The following is a 21,772-nucleotide window of genomic DNA, read 5'->3' as shown; positions in this document are numbered from 1 at the left end:
ACCCATTCCCAAAGAATGGGTAGAAGTTAGTCTCGAACAAGAAAATGACAAGAAAAGGAGTTATAATAGCAATACTTCAAATAGGCCATACCACTGCCACCCATTCATATCTACTAAAAGGCGAAGAAGCACCAAATTGCACACCATGTTAAGAACTCTATACAGTTGAACAGATTCTAACTGCACAGATTTCAGTCAAACATAAACAAAATATTATCAAGAAAACAATCTGAAAGACATTTTTTACAAACTTGATGCTAAAAACTTAAAATTTCTATTAGAAACAAAGCTTATCCCTGAGTGGCTTCCTGGCCTTGATAAGTGGTGACCACCTTGTAAAAAAAAAAAAAAATAGCTATACAATAAAATATAATTAGGAAAAACAAAACAATCATTGGAAAAACAATATATAACTGTGATACCCATCAAAAAAGCATTATTTTTACTTAAATTTCAATACCAAGAAAATCTAGAAAAATAACAAACAACAAATAAACAAAACCAACTCTTCAGTATTAAATAACCCAAAAAGGTTGATATGCTGGTAAAATAAACTATTTATGCCATTTTTACTTATAAAAAACATCAGTTGAATTATTTTTGCAATACTTAAGAAATAGAATAAATCGAAATATATTTAAAGCCTATTATTTATATTGATTTCATGAATTCGATATCAATAGAATCTTGTGTATCATCGTTTCTAAGATGAAAATAAAATCCTTATGTATTTTTCCTCAGCAATGATTTCATAACGTTACAAAAAAAAAAAATTCCATCAAAACAACATAATTCATTCTTAAAACTGTTATATGAAAAACACAATACAAATATTAAAAAAATATATATAGAAAAACAATTTTTGTAAGAAAAACCTGCAATCTATACTCCTATAAATTCGAGTTTTTTTTTGTATTGATATTCATATTAAAAACCCTTTTTTCTATTAGTATTTATTTGCTTTCCCACCAAAGCAAAATGTGACATGAGGTCGTTTTTAAAGTGGGGTTAAACGAGTTCCCCGAAAAAAAGGCAAAAGGGGCACTCTGGCAGAGACCAAAAATAATAATTGTCCCAGTATAGAGGGTTTCCCCTCCATTGACCGAGACAAATTACCTTAAGTGTAGCATCAGAACAGATACTACACTTTGAGAGATTAAATCTTTTATTCAGGCTAAAATTACAATGTAAGTTCCAACCGAACAAAAAACTTACGTGCAAGGCCAACTCAAAAGGGAGGAAATTGAGGATCATTGATCATCCTTGTCACTCCAGAACTAAACAAAAGTTTCTCTTAGCTAGTGGCTTCTTTCACCATAATACCGCATTCACCCTTTTATACTGAGGGACGTCCTACTTAGAGCCCAATTGTTTAAAACATTTTTTATTTATGTGTAAAAACAATTCATTTGTGTTGAAGGCGAGGGTAGAAAAAATACAAAAGTGGTTAGTAGGACCCTCCCAATCCCATCTAGTTGATAGACCGCCGTTCTGCTCTGGTTTGTAAAGGAACCTGAGCTCCTGCAGGACAGTCTCTAAGTGGGGGTACCCTCTAGATGGGACAAAATGGAGAAAAGAAAATTCTTGTGAGGGGGAGAGGGAGTTAGTGATTGATTTCTTTCTCTCCAAGATGGGTGAAATTTAGAGTGAGGGGTGAAAAGAAAAATTGCAGATAGGAGGGGATGGGGATCTTGGAGGCTTCGTAGTTGGAGAGGGATGGAGCATTCACTCAGCTAGCTAAGAGGCTAAAAATTGATTACACATGACGGAACTGCGCATTCCACACCTAGGTGGGGAACACACACATTCAAATTTAACTCCGTTTCGTATACACAGACTTGCTACATGTATCCATTTTCTGTCAAATGCCGTCGCCTTCTATCACATCTGATCTTCACCCGTAGTTGGTGTTTAAAGAAATAGATTCGATCCTGATCAGAAAAAGACCACACCCCTCGGCCGCCCTGCAGACGTGACATCCAAATCACCATTCTCGCCACGGCTGGGATCGTATTGTAGACCATTTGTCTTTTCCTGTCCCACAGCGGTCTCACATTGTCAACGACATTGGATACGGTAATCGTCCGAGGATGCTCGGGATCGCTGACATACCATATGACCTCGCTGACATACGACCAGTACCGGCGGAGTTAGCGGCAATCAAAGAAAGCGTGATCAGTCATTTCTACTGCCGTTATTTCGCAGTGAGGACAAGCAGGTGACTCCAAAAAACTGGAACTGCATTGTACGTTGTGAAGTGGAGATGCACCTGGATCCCGGCCTGAAGGTCAAGAACAACAGAAAAAAGATTTGCCTTTTTTTTATTTATTTAAAAATAAAATACAACTTTGTTATATATGAGTTGTGAAATTGTATTCATTTGCAAAAGATCTAGGTAATTTGCATATTCTTTTAAACATTCACTTTAATTAATTCCCTATTAGTTTTTTCGGTTTTCTTATGGAGTGATCATCTTTAGTTAACTATTTGTGTAATTATATTCATACAGATATTCTACATGATTTATGCTTGCATAATATTTGCATAAAAAGGTTATAGTAAATGCAAACCTCTTTCCATATATATATTTATGTATGTGTATATATGTTTAAAATATTTTACCTACCAAACTCCTGTCAGTTTTTGGTCTACAGACATGGTACTTTATATTTGGGTTTTAGCTGGGGAAAATCTGTGCAAAAGTGTAGAAATTAAAAAAACAAAAAAAAAAGAAAAAAAGTCATGTGAAGGTCAAAAAACATCATTACGAATATGCATGCGTAATGTAATAGCTATTGGTTCATGTTTTAATTTTTAGCCTTGCAGCAAACATGTCTTCATAGGTCAGGCATTAAAGGAAGAAGTAAATCGTAAGCTAAACAAGTTCTTTTTCTTTTTTTCTTTTTTACTTTTTAAATCATTATATATTGGGTCCAATATAATATAATCTATATATATAAAAGCGAAAATGTATGTATGTATGCTTTTCCTCGATGTCCACAAAAGGCTTCTTTCAGAGAAGCGCTCGCTCGGTTCACAACTTAAAACTTTTTATATCATCTATAAATTGTAATATCTCACACTTAACCATGGAGCTCGCCTGTCTATTTAATTTTATTGACTTTCAAACGTTAATTATTCCACATTTCCCGCATCGGCACGTGTTACATTCGGTTTTCGGTCTAAACAAAAAGCGAAACTCGACTCTAATCACAGGCCGAAAGCCAGTTGTCTACAGAGGGCTAAGTAACGTTTGTTCAATGTCGAGTTCATCATATCAGACTGCAGCTTTCATTTCGCTCCTCCTAATAAACAGGGAGCGGGTTTTTAAAAACAAACAAACCGATTTATTCACCTCATTCAAAACTGTCCCACACAAAATGCTTACTGCTGAATACCTATCGCTGTCACGTCAATCAAAAACGCGCACCTGTTTTTTTTTTTTGTTTTTTTTTTTAACATTTTACTATTTTCCAACTGCACGTCGTGAAGACTTTGTTTTTTTTTTTTTTGTTTTTTTTTTTTTTTTTCCACATTTTCAGGGTTTTTTCACATACCCCGAAAAACACCTGGGCAACGCCGGGTACCCCTTGCTAGTATAATAATAAATACGAAATCTGCATTAACAAAAATATAATATTTAAGCGTATTTTATTACCGGGAAGTAGATTTTCCCCACATTAATAACCGACCTTGTGTCTATCTCTGCCCTCGTGGGGAGGCAAGTAAATAGAAACAATATTTAAAAAAATTTTTTTTTTAAACTTAACAATCAAAAGGAAATAACCTAAAAATTTTATCCGAGACGGAGAAACAAATAAACAAAAAATTTTCATTTTTACTTAAAAAAAAAAATCCACTTTTTTTTTTTTTGACAGGCCATTTTGACTCTTTTTGACCCCCTGGGGATGCAACGAAAATTTTTATAAAAAATCTGAGACTATTATATTTTCAGAAAAATGTAATGAGTAGTCATTGAGAATTTTTGGTATGAACAGACAAGGATGAATTGTAAGTCAGTGGACGAATAAAAACTTAACAATCAAAGGAAAATGACCTAAAAATTTATGAGACAGAAAGAAACAAGAATTTTTCATTTTGATTTTTAAAAAATCCATTTTTTTTTAATTTTTTTTTTTTTTTTTTATTATCTGTATGGTCTTGCTTTTGGGTAAGTTTCAACAAAATCTAATGGTTGGAAAATATTCAAGGTATCAAATAGTGCTATTTTTACTGATTTTGACTCCCTGGGGGACACAACCAAAATTTTCTCAGGGTCAAATAATTCATTTTCAGATGTATATCATGTGGTCTTGCTTTTGAGTAATTTTTAGCAAAAATCTAATGATTGGAAAAGATTCTGTCAAGAAAAGTTTTTTTTTTTTTTTTTTTTTTTTTTTTGCAATTGTGGACGAAAAAAAATTTGACTGCTTTGGATCCCCCTGTAGACGCAACCAGAATTTTCCCAGCGTTAAATATTACGTTTCCAGATGTACATCTATGTAGTCTTGTTTTTGGTAATTTTGAGCAAAATGTAATTATCAGAAAAGATTCTATGTGCTATTTTTGTCCCTTTTGAGCTTTAAAAAAAAAATTTTTTTTTTTTTTTTTTTTTTTTTTTTTACCGCTTTTGACTCCCTGCAGACGAAACCAAAATTTTCTCAGGATAAAATGTTTCCAGATGTATATCCATGTAGTCTTGCTTTTGGGTAATTTTCAGAAAAATCTAATGGTCAGAAAATATTCTATATACCAAAAAGTGCTATTTTTGGCCATTTTGACCACTTTTGACCCTCTGGGGATGCAACCAGAATTTTCCCAGGGTCAAATATTATTACGTTTCCAGATGTATATCTACATGGTCTTGCTTTTGAGTAATTTTTAGCAAAATCTTCAGAAAATGTATTTTAAATTGTATTTAAAAAAAAATTGTAAAGATGACTATATTTTGAATTATTTTTGTCCAAGCCTTTTCACTTGGGCAAATACAGTGAGTAAGTAAAACCAATATAAAACGAAGTGTTTATAGTCAGCTAATGTCTTCTCTAATTTTCAGCAGAGCGCTACCGGAAACGGTGGCAAGGCAAATCAGCACTTTTATTTTTATTCCGTATTTCTATCGTGAAGCGATTTTATTGAAATGAAATATAAGAAAAGAACATTATTGAAAGTATACAATACAAATTAACAAAATTATACAGATAAAAATAACGCAATTAGTCTTTATTTTCACTTTAAATAACAAAATTAAAAAAAAGTTTTTATTTGTAATTTTATAAGAAATGTTTCAAAATAAGTTTTATATTTGAATTTGTAAAATAAAAATGTTTGATAGTATAAAAATAAAATTATTGAAATCAAAACAAAATTTCAAACATCATAAAAAATGTATCCAATATATTCTCTATAGTTTTTAAATATATAAAAAAGTGTTCTCAACAAGTCTTTTTTTTTTTTTTTTTTTTTAAGGGCGCAAAAAGTGTTTTAAATAAATCTTTAAAAAAATCAATTTAATTTCAATAATTCTTAATTAAAATAAGACCAAAAAACTTTTCAATGATTATTTAAAAAAAAAAAAACTAATAAAAGATATGGTATATGAACAGGGGAAATATAGGTGTGAGAGAAAAAGGAAAGGAACTGATTTGCCTTGTCACCATTTCTGGTAGCATTTATGCCGGAAGTTAGCTGACTATAACCACAAAATCGACTTCTTTAATATCTCATTCTGGGGTTTTTATCATATAAAAGATCAAAGAATTTGCAGTTGCTTTTAATTTAATAAGATTTAAAGAAATTTTTTTGAGACCTTTTGACATGATTCTGAAAATACATTTTTTGACATTTTAAAGGATATGATTCACAGATTTTTGGTTTCCAAAAAATGTTTTGTGGATGTTTCTTTTATTTCAAATTTTATTGCCCAGTTATAAAATATGGATAAATATTGTTTTAATTCATACAGAAACTGAGACATGTGCATGCGAGTATTATGTTTTTTCTAAACAGTTCACTTGTAAGTAAAAAAAAAAAAAAAAAAGTTACACGGAAAGGCTGTCCCCTTTTCCTATAAATAAGAACATTAGGTAAGTGGAAAATGAGATTAGGATAAGCCGAGACTCGAACTTTGTAAGCAACGTTCAGAGATTGATTTAGATTTGGAATGTTAGACTTTCACTATTGTTAAATTCCATATAAAATAGTTTAAATATTGTTTGTTTTGTAAAAAGAATTATTCATTCTTTTATGAAAACTGAATTAAAAAGGTCAGCTAAAAAGAATGAACAATACAAATTCAAAATATATTGTAAAAAATAGGTTAGTTGACAATTCTTTATGCAAAACACACTTCTGCAAACAAACGTGTGCTTAGCCATGTGAGTCGGTCACGCTTTGGAACCACACATCTGACGTCATAGCAAAAAGGGAATTCTCAATAATAGGAGCTAGGATTAGCAGATTAGAAGAGTCGAGCAGTCAGCAGTCGGTCAGAAAGAGCTGACATGGTCAGAGGAGGGTCCTCTTAGAGGTGAAGGGGTAGAAGTTTAACCATGTAAAACAAATATGAATTCCTGACGGCATCATTTCGACCGATCAAATGAAATAAAGAACATCGAGTTTTGTAACTGTTGTCTTCGTGTCGTCATTCAACAATTGAAGGTAATGTGTTAATCATCTTAATATGAACTTTGTATAACCCCCTTCCAAGTAATGTGTCCCCCTCCTCCATCATAAGTAATCATCGTCCCCTCTGATGTAAAAGAACAGTATTACACATCCCTTCAATAATGAATTCCCATCTCTCATCGTCTCTCCCTCATCGTTATCTCTGTATTACATATACCCATTATATGTCCCTGTCATCTCCCGATACATGATCCCCAATATACAACATTAGGCTAGTTTGACACAATCTTTAAAAAGACATTGTGATGTGAACTATTCACGCGTTCGTGAAACAGTTGACAAACAGATCAAAATGAAAACCGATTAAAAAAAATTTTTTCCACTTGTCTCAATACTCTATATGCCATATATAGATATATATATATATATATATATTTATATATATATATCTGTAGATCAAAAATTTGTTGAGTATATAGGTTGAGACATACACACTCCCTCCCTCTCTCTCTCTTTTATAGATATATAGATTTTCTATTTCGCGCTTCTGCATTATAATTTGATTAAATAAAATACATTTAAAGAAAAAACACAATTATGTAATTATGTGTCTTGTTGAAATTAGTAAAAATTCCTAAAAATATGAAAAATGAAGTAAAAAATAAATAAATAAATAAAAATAATTACAAAAAAAACAAATTATCAAATAATGTAATTATAATGGTTTAGCTTATTTGTAGTTATAATGGTTTAGCTTCATATTCTTTGCAATGCTAAGGTGCCTTCAGAAAATGCTGGGGAGGGGGATTAGAATTAGATACAGATTTGATGGATCAGTTTTCAACCTCAGAAGGCTACTGGCAAAATCCAAGGTTGCAACAAACACTATCAATGACTTTGCTGATGACTGCCCTTAACCCTATCTCTGCAACAAACATGTAACGCAGTGGAGACATGTTCTCGGATGGCTGTGACAACTTTGGTCTCACAATCAGTACCAAGAAGACAGAGGTGATGCACTAACCTGCTCATCAATGGACAAAGACTGAATGTAGTTGACAAGTTCAACTACTTTGGCAGTATGCTCTCTCACAATCTAGCCATTGATGATGAAATCAATTCCAGAATCGCCAAAGCAAGTGCTGCCCTCGGCAGACTCTACAAGAATGTATGGAGGGGAAGAGACATCACCTCTATGACAAAGATCCAGATATACAAAGCTGTCATACTACCTTACTCTATGGATGTGAGTTGTAGACTATCTACCAATGGCAAGCTAGAAAACTAAATCACTTCCACACCACCAGACCAAGGAAACTGTTGACATAAGCTGGCAGGAAAGGATATCAGACACAAGTTCTCACTCGTGCCGGGCTCCCAAGCATCTCTACTATTCTTATAAAAGCCCAACTTCATTGGGCTAGTCATGTAACCCGCATGCCAAACTATTTGGTGAACTCCACCACGGCATCTACTAGCATTCCCTGTTCTTATTGCAGCAGAATTTTCTAAGCGAAGATTAGGCTTGTCAGCCATCTCCGCACCCACCATTGATTACCCCCCACCCCCACCCCGATGATCAGTTGGTCCTCGTCGTTCCAACAGATGTACATTCCATATAACAAACGGACTTATCTCCATTGTTTTCACATAACTATTTCAAATTAGAAAATGCAGATCAATGTTTGTGGGTGGGTGGGGGGGTTATATAAAAAAATAGTTCCAGCAGATCTATTTTCTCATTTTTTTGTGATTTTGGAAGTTTTACTAATTTCAACATGACACATAATTACGTAATACCAATATCCATGGCAAATAACACCCTACCTGAGAATTCTTCCTTCAAACTCCTCGGCCTAACATTCACGGGCAATGTGAACTGGAACAAATGCATTTCGAGGCTGCTGCAAAGAAGGTGAGCTCTCTATCTACTCACACCTGAGAGTATCCTGTACCTCTACAAAGCTACCATTCACCCATGCGTTGAGTATTGTTGCCACATCTGGGCGAGTGCATTTTCCACTAGTCTCTCTTGTTAATCTTTCCTAGGCATGGGCCTAAATAGTAGCCTCTTATGTCACAAAAGCCAAAAACACTGAATCGAGGTTTTGCCCTGAATAAAAAAATTTGACAGTTATAGCTAGCTAATGTACTTTCTAACTTCCAAGATGGCTGCTACTTTCCACGCAAATCAGTTTCTTTACTTTTATAGTTCTTAAGTATTTCTATTGTAAAACTATTTATTGAAATGAAATATAAGAAAAGACATTATTGAAAAATATACAATAAAAATTAACAAAATTATATAGATGAAAATAAGTTTTTATTTGCACTTTTACAAATAAAATAAATTTTTATTTTATTTGAAATTTTATAAGAAATATGTTTATGAAAATTATGAAAAATGTTCTTTTTTTTTTTAATTTAAAAAATTGTTTTTTATTTGAATTTAAATAATGAAATTATTGAAATCAAAATTTCAAACAAACAAAGCAATAATAATATTCCCAAAATAGTTGGCTTTGACTCGCCGCTGCCACAGGAATTCTTGCAGATGACTATCTGAAAGACTTATTTTTATCTGTATAATTTTGTTAATTTTATTCTATGACTTTTAATAATGTCCCATTTTTATATTTTATTATGTAAAATACATTTTAAAAATAATTTTTAGATTGACTTGTTTTTGAAACTTTTTTTTTTTTTTTTGTACTGAAGGTTTCATTTCAGATTCTGTATTTCGTTTTCCTAATTTGTTTTTGTAATCTTATCTTTGCAGTCCCACAAAAGGGTGTCACTGAGGCTGCACAAGAAATTCGACAAATGGCTCAGCGATTGGCGTAAAGTGAACGTCTCTACTGAACAAGAAATGTCTTGCGTGCATTGGATGTTGGGCAAGACGGACGGAATTCGGCCATCAAAAACAATAATCGAAAGAATATTTCCAGACTGTGCTCCTTACTACCGTTACAGTAAATATAAAGTTGAATTTTATGACCAGACACAAAGATCATCAAATGGCGACTGAGAGGCTGGTACGTTGTGATGAATGTTGCGTGTATGTGTGAGTATTTGTGTGTGCATGTGTTGCTACAAAATCGCCATTACCATCACCACTTGTAATATTTTACTCCTCCAACTCAGTTTCTTATCTTTAGTTACTGACTCAAACAGAGAACTCTTTGACCTCAAACCGTGTGTGCGTGCGTGTGCACCTGCTGAGCGGAATGTGACTAGAGAGACGTTTTGTAACTATATCCCAGCTTCTACCTTTTTTTCACGATACAAAAAAAAAAAAAAAAAAAAAATGAAAAAGCTAAAAATTACTAGCGTTGTATAAATCACACCACTATATCTTGGGAGCTGTACACTGGCATGACTCCCTCATCAAACATTGTAGATCATATTTTGTTTTCAGAATAAATCGGACATGTCTTTAAAAAACTAAACAAGTTTTCTTTTTAGCTGCTATCAAAAAAAATCTCCATTTTTTTTTTTCTTTCTTTTTTTTAATTTTTGTTTTTCCTCTATCAGAAAATCAATTCATCAACACCAGCCTTTAAAAAAAAAAAAAAAAAATTTTTTTTTTTTTTTTTGTAAGTTTCATATTGAGTTTACATAAACTTTGGATACAAAAATAATTTTTACTGACAATATTATTTGCTTTGTAAAAATAAACAAAACAATTTTATCCCTTCCCCTGCCAGAAAAAAAAGACCCTCTGTAAATTTGAAGTCCCTGTTTTCTGCTAGACTTGTACTTGATGACCTTTTAATATAACGATAAATCCACTTTGTAAGAAAACGTCATTTGACATTGTATACTTGTGTATGTTTCTTTGTTTCAAGTACATATGTATACACATCTGTATGCATTCCTTGTATTTTTTTCTTTTTGTTAGAAATATTGTTGGAACGGGGGGTAGGGGGCACAGCTACCTTTCTGTGCACTTCTTTTTTAACAATGCAAGCTCAATTTTTCAATTTCATTAAGCATTTTCCGGTTTTATGTTCTCTCCGATTTACATCCCAAATAAACAAAACTCAATACAGCTGTTCCGGCTGCTTCCCAATCAGATTTTATTATGGGTCAACAATTGCTTCCTACTTGCAAGAAACCTAGGTGCTTCTATATAAAAATAATGGAAAAAAATATTGAATTTTGGTACTTGTGCAGTTTAATCAAAACATTTAGAAATGAAAATATTAAAAAAATATATATATTGTACATACTCGTTATGGAATGAAGTTTTCATAAAAAATAATCACTTTGATCAAGTTTTTTTTTTACAACGGAAAAAATCAAATTTTAATGAGGGTGATCGTATCCTACCATTTTTGCCTATTTTGCAGACAAGGATGGGGCGCCAGGGGAGATAACTCCAATGACCACTTCAAGTTTTTCTAAATTCAATGAGATTATTTTGAAACATGGGCAGGAAAATACTTAGATAAATATTTCAGGTTTTTTTTTTTTTTTTTTTTCACTTATTTTACAGTTTCTCTGTCCTTTGTTAACCCTTAGGCTATGCTGGCTGTTAATTTTTTAACACCTAGTTTGTGTCTTCAAGGACTATGGAATGCTTCTTTGCCCTAAATGCATTAATCAATGAATGAAACCCATGCTTGAAACTCACGTTTGAATGTTTGTATTTTTTTTATTTTTTATTTATTTTTTTATTTAAAAAAAAAATCAAAGACTCTAGACTTGATTTTATGCAATGTATTTAAAAATACCATCCAAGGGTTAATCACTTTTTATTTAAAGGTATCCCCCCCCTCCTTCTCGTTGGCGAAAGAGACAAAATGGTTGCGACACGATCGATCTCATTAAAATTTAATTTTCCTCTGGAAAAAAAAAAAAAAAAAAAAAAAAAAACTTGTTCAAATTGAGTGATATTTTTATAAAAACTTTATTCCATAACAAGTAAGTACAATGTAATTTTTTTTCTTAGTCATTATTTGCACTTTTAATAAGAATTTTCTTTTCATTTTGTTTTATTTGAAATTTTAAAAGAAATATGTTTATGAAATTATAAAAATAAGATGTTTTTTTTTTTAATTTAAAAAGCTTTTTATTTGAATTTATATAATAGATATGTTTATGAAAGTATAAAAATAAAATTATTGAAATGAAAAAGAAGAAAATTGCAAGCATTATAAAAAACCATATCCGATAAATAATATTCACAAAATAGTTGACCTTGATTCTCCATCGCCACAAGAATTTTTGCAGATGACTATCGAAAAAGACGTATTTTTATTTTTTTCTAATTTTGTTAATTTTTATTGCATATTTTTCAGTAGCGTCCTTTTCTTATATTTTATTTTAATAAATTGCTTCACAATAGAAATACTGAAAAACAATAAAAGTCAAGGAACTGATTTGCTCTGTCACCGTTTCCGGTAGCACTATGCTGGAAGTTGGGAAGCACGTTAACTGACATATGCATATAAACAAATGCATAACTTTGCAGCTAATGATAAATCTTTTCTAATGACTCTGTATTGAAAGAGTTCAAGAAATTATTTGAAAAGAAAGACATATCATATGTATAAAATCTCTACAAATTTGTCTAAACTGCATAGATTGAACAGTTAAATAATGAGATGTACCAATTGATACTGAGGGTTGACTTTGAAATTAAAATTCAAATCTTAGTTTACAGCATAAACAGTTGCCATAAAAGTATGAAACCCTGAACCGAAAATATTCTTATTCCAATATTTCCATCTGCTGAAAGAGAATTGCAGATAAATAATGAAATGAAGATGAAAATTCTAATTGGAGATGAAACTCTAAAAGATCTATTTTTGGAAAATGAAGATAGAAACTACTTCAATGGGATAACAATTGGAAGGATAAACTGTGTATTTAATGGAATTTTTTTATTTTTATTAAGATCTTGTCTGACTCTCTGCCTCACTGGGCAAAGGACTGCATATGCTAAATGACAGAACATATCGGTATAAAGCATCATTTTTAACGTTTGCAAAAAAAATAAAATGGGATGGAAGCCTCTGTTCAGTCTTGAGAGATAATGGATAATTTGTTAGTGTAATGTCTTTTCATAAGGATGAAATGCGGAAAATTCTGTATAGCTTAATTGCTGTATATATTTTCATAAACAGGGTTTTTTTTTTTTTTTTTTTTTTTTATTATATATTCTCGATGCATCAAGCAAAACTTTTAGTTTCAGGTCGTAGTTTATATCTGTCTGTCTTGTTTCAGCCATCTTATTAAGACAATTTAAAAAAAAAACCTTGTGGTATTCAACCGAACATACTTAAATAATGACTTGCTGCCTATATATAAAGCGATAAAGCGATTATAGTCAGCTAACATAATTCCTAACTTACAGGGTGACTTCTACCAGAAGCAATCACAAGGCAAATCAGTTCCTTCACTTTTATTGTTCTTCAGTATTTCTACTATGAAATTATTTATTGAAATAAAAAAAAAGAAAAGGATATTGAAAAATATTCAATAATTAACTTTATTTGCACTTTTAATAACAAAATGAAAAAATAATTTTATTTGAAATTTTGTTTATGAAAATTATAAAACTACATTTTTTAATTTTAAAAATAAGTTTTTTATTTGAATTTATGTAATAAATATGTTTATGAATGTCTAAAATTTAAAATTATTGAAATCAAAATAACACAATTTTTAAGTATCATAAAAAAAATGTATCCAATACGTAATATTCCCAAAATAGTTTTAAAATATTTTCAAAAGTGTTTTCAATAATTCTGAAAAAAAACAAAACAAAAAAAAACAATATTTCTTAATTAAAATGAAACTGAAAAAACATTTAAAAAAAAAAAAATCTGAAAAACTTAATAAAAATAAGAGTACATGCATAGGAGAAATATTAATGTGAGAGAAAAAGAAAACAAAGAACTGATTTGCCTTGTCACTGAATCCAGTAGCAACCATGCTGGAAGTTAGGAAGTACATTAATTGACTATAACCCATAAAGCAAATCAAAGCAAAATGTCTTGTGAGGCAATGAACGAGTCAAAAAAAAAAAAAAAAAAAAAAAAAAAATTTTTTATTTAGAGCGATTTAATAAAAGGAAACGTGCGGAGTGAACACAGATTAGTGAAGATAGTTTCCCGCTTGATATATCCATCCCAGTTTTTATTGCAAAAAAAATTTTTTTTAATAAAATAGATAAGCTACAATGATGTCTGCATCAAAATAACAAATAACATATTGTGATCCACTGATATAGATAAATAATCACAATAAATTATAAATAAGAGACAGTTCATATAAATTTGATGATGTAACCTCCGACCTTCTTCAGACATAACTTGTCAAACTCTGCAATCTTTCTGTTGAACTCTGGAATCTGCACGAAATTTCAAACGTAACCCTTTATTTAATTCACAGGAGTAACATGCTCTTGTTATGTCAATCATGACGGACTAAAAGTGTTAAGTAATTACTTTGCAATTGTAGCCCTTGTATCGACTGCAGCGAGGATTGAACCCTCCACCTCCAGAAGAGTGTCACTTAGAACTGAATTTACTTAGTACTTTATCCTTTATGCCACAGGTACTTGCAGATAATTCTAGCATAAACGTTAAGAACATTGAACATATTCTTGTTTTTAGGTATACAATTTTTTTTTTCACTTTAGATCACTACGTGTTGTTAATGTGTATATGTGTGTGTGAAATAATCTTGTTTGTGTGGGGAATGATTTCTATCAAACTCTATTGTCAATTTGTGGTCTACAAATTTGAAACTTGAGATATATATAGGGGGTTTGGACCTGTGGAACAAATTCAGTAAAAAGAGCTGCTAAGGGGTCAAAATTTAAAATAACTTGGCAGACGTAAGTCGACTCAAGGTGTTATTTCTATGCAGACGCAAATATACATTTATATCTTGTAATGAATTTTACATGCGTATGGATTTAGATCAGATGACAATGAATAATATTGGAGAGCTACATGTTTTGTATTGACGCAGTAATAATTACAAAATATTCAGAAATCAAAATCTAATATTTAAGTGTATTTTAAACCAGAAAATATGTTAATAAACACTTGGCTGAGATGATTTTATAAATATTAATTCTTTATATTTATAATATACTTTAATTTTACCATCTTGGATCATTTTGGTAAATTTAATTGTAATTTTTATTTTATATATATATATATATATATATATAAGGATTAAAGTTACACAGAACTTTATTACATTACCATGTCAATAAGGTTAAGGACGATCACAAGGGAGGCAAAACTCTTCAGGAAATGGTATTTCAAAGCTAAATTCATATCAGAAAGAAGAAGAAAAAAAAATCTGCATTAAATAGTGACCTATTATTTATAAGTAATCGTTCCCATAATGTAATAAATGCCGATTTCATAATTATTATGGAGCCAATACTCTATTGATTATTATATTGTACCCAATGTATTGTAGTGATTTCAAAGGTTAAAAAAAAAAAAAAAATTTAATGCCATCAGCTAGAATCGAAATGAAAACCTGTAGCTCTCCAGCATTATTAATTCCTATCAATACACATATAAAAGCTTAACAAAATAAGCTGTTAAAAGTATAAATATATATTTGTGCATGCGTAGAAGTAATATGTTTGGTCAACTTACATCTGCTAAGTTAAAATATTTTTTTGATTTGGATCTTTTAGCAACTATTTTTACCGACTAAAAACTAAATCGATATTTTTCCACAAGTCCAAATCCCCTATGGAACAAGTTTCAATACAGCAGTTTGATTGAGATTATTCCACACACGGACAAGGTCACACACACACACACACACACACACACTATAGCTGGGTGTATATTTATGAGTGAGCAAATTGACTTATGTTCACACTGCAGTCTATATATATATTCATGTTTTTATGTGTAGATAAATACATGCGTCACAAACACAAGTATACATATAAAAACATGAAAGTTATCTATTTCGTGATTGTCTCTATTTTCTTTGTCGGATTGATGTGTGTATAACACTTACAACAATGTTTCTATGATCATCTAGTGTTCTCATGTTTCTACGTGTCAGTGTATTAAGAGATACAGTTTAACAACAGACATACCACATTTACAACAGACTTTACAAAAAAAGGATGTATAACTTTTCTCTGGGATTTAAAATCAGAGAAACATACCTGGTCCATCTTTGGTCTTGTTTTCACGGAAAGCTGCAAAGAAGATTGTTGGGTGTCCTGGTTTGTAGATGAATCCCATTTATCAGAAGGCTGTCCGTTGTGAAAGCTGCGTGTTTGATTACTAGAAGGTCATCGTTTGCAGATCGTACAGCATAACGAAAATGATCGGCAATAAAAAGAATGTCTTACGAGTACATTTAAGAAAACATTAAAATGAAGCACGCTTAAGCAGGATTACATATTTACAAGGAATATTTATTTACACAAAAAGATTACGAACATTACAGATTGTTTGTGTGTGTATATATGAACTAGCATGCATGTAGATAAATGTTTGTTGTGCGTATGTGTGCGTGAATGTATACGGGAGTTCATCAAAGTATGTGTTGGAAGTCCATTGTGTATGTAAGTGTTATATTAAGTTATACACAAGTATCTGATCCTACTTTGGAGAAGGAAATTGCCCTGCCAAGGTGTGTCTAAAATTTTTGTCTGATCACATTCGAGGTTTGAATTGAAAAAGATCAAGAAAGGAAAAACGAAAGCAGCAAATGCCACCTGTTGGGCAGATGGAAATTACAAGGGCAGGTAACTGGTGTTATTTAAAGGTGTGTGAGGTTTGAATAAACTCATGTTAGATTTTAAAGGCATGTGCCCATACATGCTCCTACCAGTTAGCCAGAGGCTAAGGAGTAAAAAGGTTACAACAGGAAAATTATCACAAAAAGTTCAAGGTTTTTGGAACAGTTACAGGACGATGTTGTAAATTTTGAAAACGAGGTTGTGGTCGTAAGTGTCAGCACGGTAGGTTGAGTTTGATTAAAATTAGTTGGCGTTGTTTGTGAATATGCGCTTACGTTCGCAGTGCAAGGACTGTTTTCGTTTGTAGAAAGCACGTTGTTCAGGTGAGTAACCAGTGAGTCGGTCGGATCATGAATACTCAGTGATGAATTCGTAGTGTACATTTTGCAGTTAACTCATATTAGCTGGTGTAACTTCTGTCGTGAGGTCATTGTGGGATGCAGGAGTTTACAGTGCTTGGTGAGTATCTTGGTGAATTGCTTGTAGAAAGCCGTAACATGTCGTCGTAAAGGCTTGATATGTTGTAACATGTAAAGGGTCGGTGTGCTATAACATGTTGAGCTTGACTCTTTAAGCATCGATATGAAGTCACAAACTCGGTGTTGTTGACAAGAATCGCGAATCGTGTGTGTATACGCACATAGCAATTTCTTATTTCCCTTCGTGTGCATGCATGGAGATTGAATTACTGCTTTTTTTTTTTTTTTTTTTTTTTTCTTTTGAAGTCACGTGGTGGCTTGTTGTCGCTTGCTCCTATTTTATGTTGAAACTAGAGTTAAAACAGTGTGAAAGTTGCTATTTGAGTTTTTTGGTGGGCTGGTCACATGTTCTCCATTATGAAATTGAATATTTTTTTTTTTTTTTTTTTTTTCTTGCACACATTTCAAAAGAAAAATATAGATAGTAAAAAGTTTGAGGGTCGTAACCTGTAGATAAAACGCGTGTGTAATGGAATATATTGAAACTACATCGTCACAGCAAAATTTATAAGTAATTCTTGGTGTTACGTGAAACAAGGATGAGAAAAATTGCTCTTCAGGTTTGTTGTCTATTTCATATTATTTTTTTCTGTGCGCACATGTGTTTTTAACCAGCATTGGTGCTGGTGACGCCATTTTTTTTTCTGTGCACATTCTAGAGATCATTCCGAATTGCTGACATGTCGAAGAAAAAAGATACTTTCTTTTTTTTTTTTTTTTGTACTCGGTTGTAGAAAATGTTTAATCATTTTGCATAAATGATCGATTTGTCCATTCTGCTGGTTTGCTGATGTGTTCACCATTTTCTGTCGCTGTGTGAAGAAATCAAACAAAATTGCCATCAAAGGTCACAATTTTAATGAACGGCGAATATGACCTCTAGCATCAATAGTTCAATGTTGGAATCTACCGTCGTAACGCAACAAATTTTGGGTTATATTTCAGCAACTTTATTACAGATGTGTCCCCATTGGAAAGTTGCAAGCTAGTCCTATGTACCTTACATTTGATAGGCATTGGACCCAAAGCATAATTTATGTTTATCTAGAAATTCCTAAATTGTCAGCTAAAATTGCTCCGTTTGATTACATTCCAAAGTTATTGTAAATATTTATATTATAAAATACCTATTTTAACTGCTATTTCATGTAGACTATGAAACAATCATAATAATCGACCAGCACACCATCCGGCATTGCCCTGGAACCAGCAATACAACATGTATATTAAGGGTGTACCGATTAATCGGAATTGGCCAATTTGCTGATTAATCGGCTAATTACTTTTCTCTTTCCTCAACAAAGTAAAAATTGTAATTCTTTTAAGTGAATAAATGAATAAGCGAATAAATGAATAAGCGAATAAATGAATAAATGAATAAGCGAATAAATGAATAAGCGAATAAATGAATAAGCGAATAAATGAATAAGCGAATAAATGAATAAGCGAATAAATGAATAAGCGAATAAATGAATAAGCGAATAAGCTAGAAGTTCTGCACCTGCTTTACTTCCTCTTTTATTCTAGCTGCCTCCTCTGCTCTCATCGTCTTTTCAGTATTTAAAGTTGAATACTTATAAGTTGTAACATAGAAACAGTTTTTCTGTTTTCATGATGCAGCATGTTCCTCATAGGCTCATACACATTACCATCTGTACTAAAGAGCCTCCCACCCTCCAAGATGAAGGTGCATTTGAAGCCAGTTTACTCAGCAGTGGTAATGTCTCCTGTGTGTTCTTCCACCACTGAAATGGATCATTTCTTGTGAGTAGTTGTAAAGTAATGGTCAAGTTCTGTTGTGCATTTAACCATAAGGGATTTACTTCTTTCGAGTTTAGATTGTGATTCTTGAAAGAAATAGTTTTATTTTCACTTTGATCTTCTTGAAGAAATGTTATCCTGCTGTTTCTGCTTCATTATCATCAGTAGAAAGTAGATGTAGAATCCAATTTTTAATAGTGTTTTCCATGTCATTCTATTGAGATTTAAATGTGAATCTTGGATCTAGGAAAGTAGATACAAGTTTTTATTATTTAGATAGGACTAGCCTGGGTGCCCGGCATTGAGCAAAAAAAAAAAAAAAGTTGAGGCAGGCTCAAATCCATGATGCGAAGGCAGAAAAAGAGGTGTGTGTGTGTGTGTGTGTGTGTGTGTGTGTAAGCAAAAAAAAAAAAAAAGGGAAAATCATGAGCGCAAAAAAAAAATAGGAGTAGTAAGCAGGCTGAAACTTGCAACGCACAAGAAGAAAAAGAGGTGAAAAAACAAACTGTCTTACCGTGATGTCACAACCACGGGTGGTTGTAATAATGCTTTTTAAACGACGTCGTGAATGTGAGGGTTAAATGATTTGCAAAAAATGTCAGCGAAAAATCGGCCCTCCCTGTACAAAAGGGCTCAGTTGAGGTTGAAAGAATTAATGTTTTTGGCCAATTTTTCGGTATTTATCCTCCACAAGGTCGAGCTTCAAAATGATACAGATCTCGTGAAATTGAACAGCTTTTGAAAGGAATAACTTCAAAGCTAAAATTGTAGATATTATCGTCGATATGAATGGAATTCTGTGACTTGCTTCTTTGGTGATCCCCCCATAATGGATTCAGTAACTGAACAATTGTTTGAACAAGTCACCAATGGTAAGTTAAGGTAGGAATTTTATAGTATCGCAAATTCTTGTGTGAAGAAAATGAACAAATCTCTTATTAAAAAATTCTGGTTTCTTCGAATCCTTCTGCTTCATCTGTCATAAAAAGTCCTTTCTGATTAATGTTAAAATAAAATAAAATAAATAATATAAAAATAAATAAAATTTTAAAAAAAAATCTGTTTTTCTGAAAAGCAGCCAAGTTTTTTTTTTTTTTTTTTTTTAACTGGTAAACATTAATCAGAAGGGGCCTTTAACAACGGTCCGCACAAGTCAGAAATAAATCATTTGTAAACACAGCATTAACTTAAAGCCAATACAAAAATGAAATAAAGATGTTAAAACAAAAAAAAAAAAACAATAGTACTTATGCCGAGAACTTTATGGAAGCCCATTTCTTAACATGTGGAGGAGAGGGTGTTTTTTTAACTCGCCTGTACTTTCACCTAACAATTTAATAAACAATGCAAAACAAGTGATTTGTGCCACAAGCATTAAAGGAGGACAACTGTAGTTTTTCTCTACATGTTTTTTGACTGGGGAAGGGGTTGGGGAAACCACCTCACATAGATGAATGTGATCAGTGCCAAGTGAAGAATTCAACAGAATCGCAAAGAAATACCAACTGTATAAAGAATTATATTGTTGGTAACATGCAGTTCTTAGTTTTTATTAAAATTAAATTGATGTTAAACATGTACGGTGACTTAATTACGTCGGCATAGTAAACAAAGTGAAAAATACTACATAAAATTATTACATTTTCTTGAGGATAACATTTAAGAAGTCCATGGTGTAAAGAGCTGACATTTGGATATAGCATTCTACAATATGTATTGATTAGACATGCAAAAATTTGCGGTCTTTTAATAGTTTTTGTGGTATATGATTTTGAAATAAGTATATGTTTATGACGTTTGGTACGTTATTTCCGCCGCAAAAAATTGAACCAATCAGCATTTTTATCGACTTTTAATGCTGATCATGCTGTGATAATGGTAGAAATCACCCTAAATTCTCAATTCCAAACTGAAGAGCCATTGCTCAAAATAACCAGATATTACAAAAAGGCGGACTGGAAAGCCATCGGGGACCTCATCAGAGATGTCCCATGAGGAAATACCTTTTCTCTTCCAGCTGAACAGTGCGCAAATGAAATCACTGAATCATTCAAAACTGCAATTAAAGCACATGTTCCCACACGAAAATTCTATAGCAAGCCCCACTCTCCCCAATGGTTTACTTCTACTTGTGCAGCTACCATTGCTCCAAGGCAGCATGTGTACCACAGATTTAACCGACATAAGTCCAGTTCAAACAGAGACGTATATAGAAGTAATTGTAAGAGAGAAATAGCGACAGGTAAAGACTGAAACCATCAGAAAATGCATCAAAGCACAGAAAACCTCATCAGTATATCCTGTATTTAAGAATTCAGGTGAAAAGTCATCTCCCTCTCAGTACAGACCAATAAGTCTCCTGTGTGTCATGAGTAAGTTGCTGGAATCCATATTAAATAAAGAAGTCGTCAACCACCTCAGCAGAAATAACCTTCTTAGTGACACGCAATATGGTTTCTATTCTGCTAGATCTACAGCAGATGTGCTAACGGTTATATCTCATAGGATTAGCAAATCTCTCGGCAAAGGCTTCCTTTCTAGGGCAATTGCTCTTGACATATCAAAGGCCTTCAATAAGGTATAGCATAAAGGCCTACTTCACAAGATTTCCAGCTACGGTATAACCGGAAATATTTTATCAATCATTAAATCATTTCTTTCTGATAGGCTCATAAGAGTAGTGGTTGATGGGCAAAATTCAGAGGCCCACAGTATTAATGCTGAAGTCCCTCAGGAGTCCATCCTGGGCCCAACTCTCTTCCTGATCTACATCAATAATCTCCCAAAACATATACTTAAATCATTCGTTGACATCTATGCTGATGACACGACCATCTATGGCAACACATCAAAGGCTGTAAATGACAAAGTTCTCTCTGATTCTCTCTCCTATGATCTATAGCGCGTGGTACAGTGGGGGAAGATGTGGCTGGTTACCTTCAATGAATCTAAAACCAAACTCCTATCTTTACATCATCAACTCTGATCCCCATCTGGCATCAATTGAAATGGATGGCTCTTGTTTAGGGGAGGTCCCATGGTTTGACAAGCTTCTGGGTTTGACCTTTACTCCTGATCTGAAATGGAACACGTACATCAAATCTGTTGCCAAGGTCACTGGAAAAATGGTGGGATCCTTCTACCACTCCAGAAGATATCT

General features: G+C 32.4%; 1 protein-coding gene across 13 annotated transcripts in view; it reads left to right on the top strand.

Moving 5' to 3' along the window:
* The window catches only part of LOC145245726 (paired amphipathic helix protein Sin3a-like), a 173,177-nt gene extending 162,684 nt beyond the window's left edge, over positions 1-10,493 (top strand). For 8 of the 13 annotated variants that reach the window (XM_080107278.1, XM_080107274.1, XM_080107277.1 and 5 more), the window contains one exon: positions 9,407-10,493. In XM_080107278.1, coding sequence (XP_079963404.1) covers positions 9,407-9,655 — 249 coding nt within the window. In that variant the 3' untranslated portion in view covers positions 9,656-10,493. The remainder of the gene's footprint in view (positions 1-9,406) is intronic. The other 5 variants (XM_080107283.1, XM_080107280.1, XM_080107282.1 and 2 more) reach the window with 1 other exon arrangement.
* The last annotated feature ends 11,279 nt before the right edge of the window (positions 10,494-21,772 follow it).

Source organism: Euprymna scolopes, chromosome 23 (genome assembly GCF_053919585.1).
Source record: "Euprymna scolopes isolate OS-2025 chromosome 23, ASM5391958v1, whole genome shotgun sequence".
Taxonomy (NCBI): Eukaryota; Metazoa; Mollusca; class Cephalopoda; order Sepiida; family Sepiolidae; genus Euprymna; species Euprymna scolopes.
This window is presented reverse-complemented; position numbering and strand designations above follow the sequence as displayed.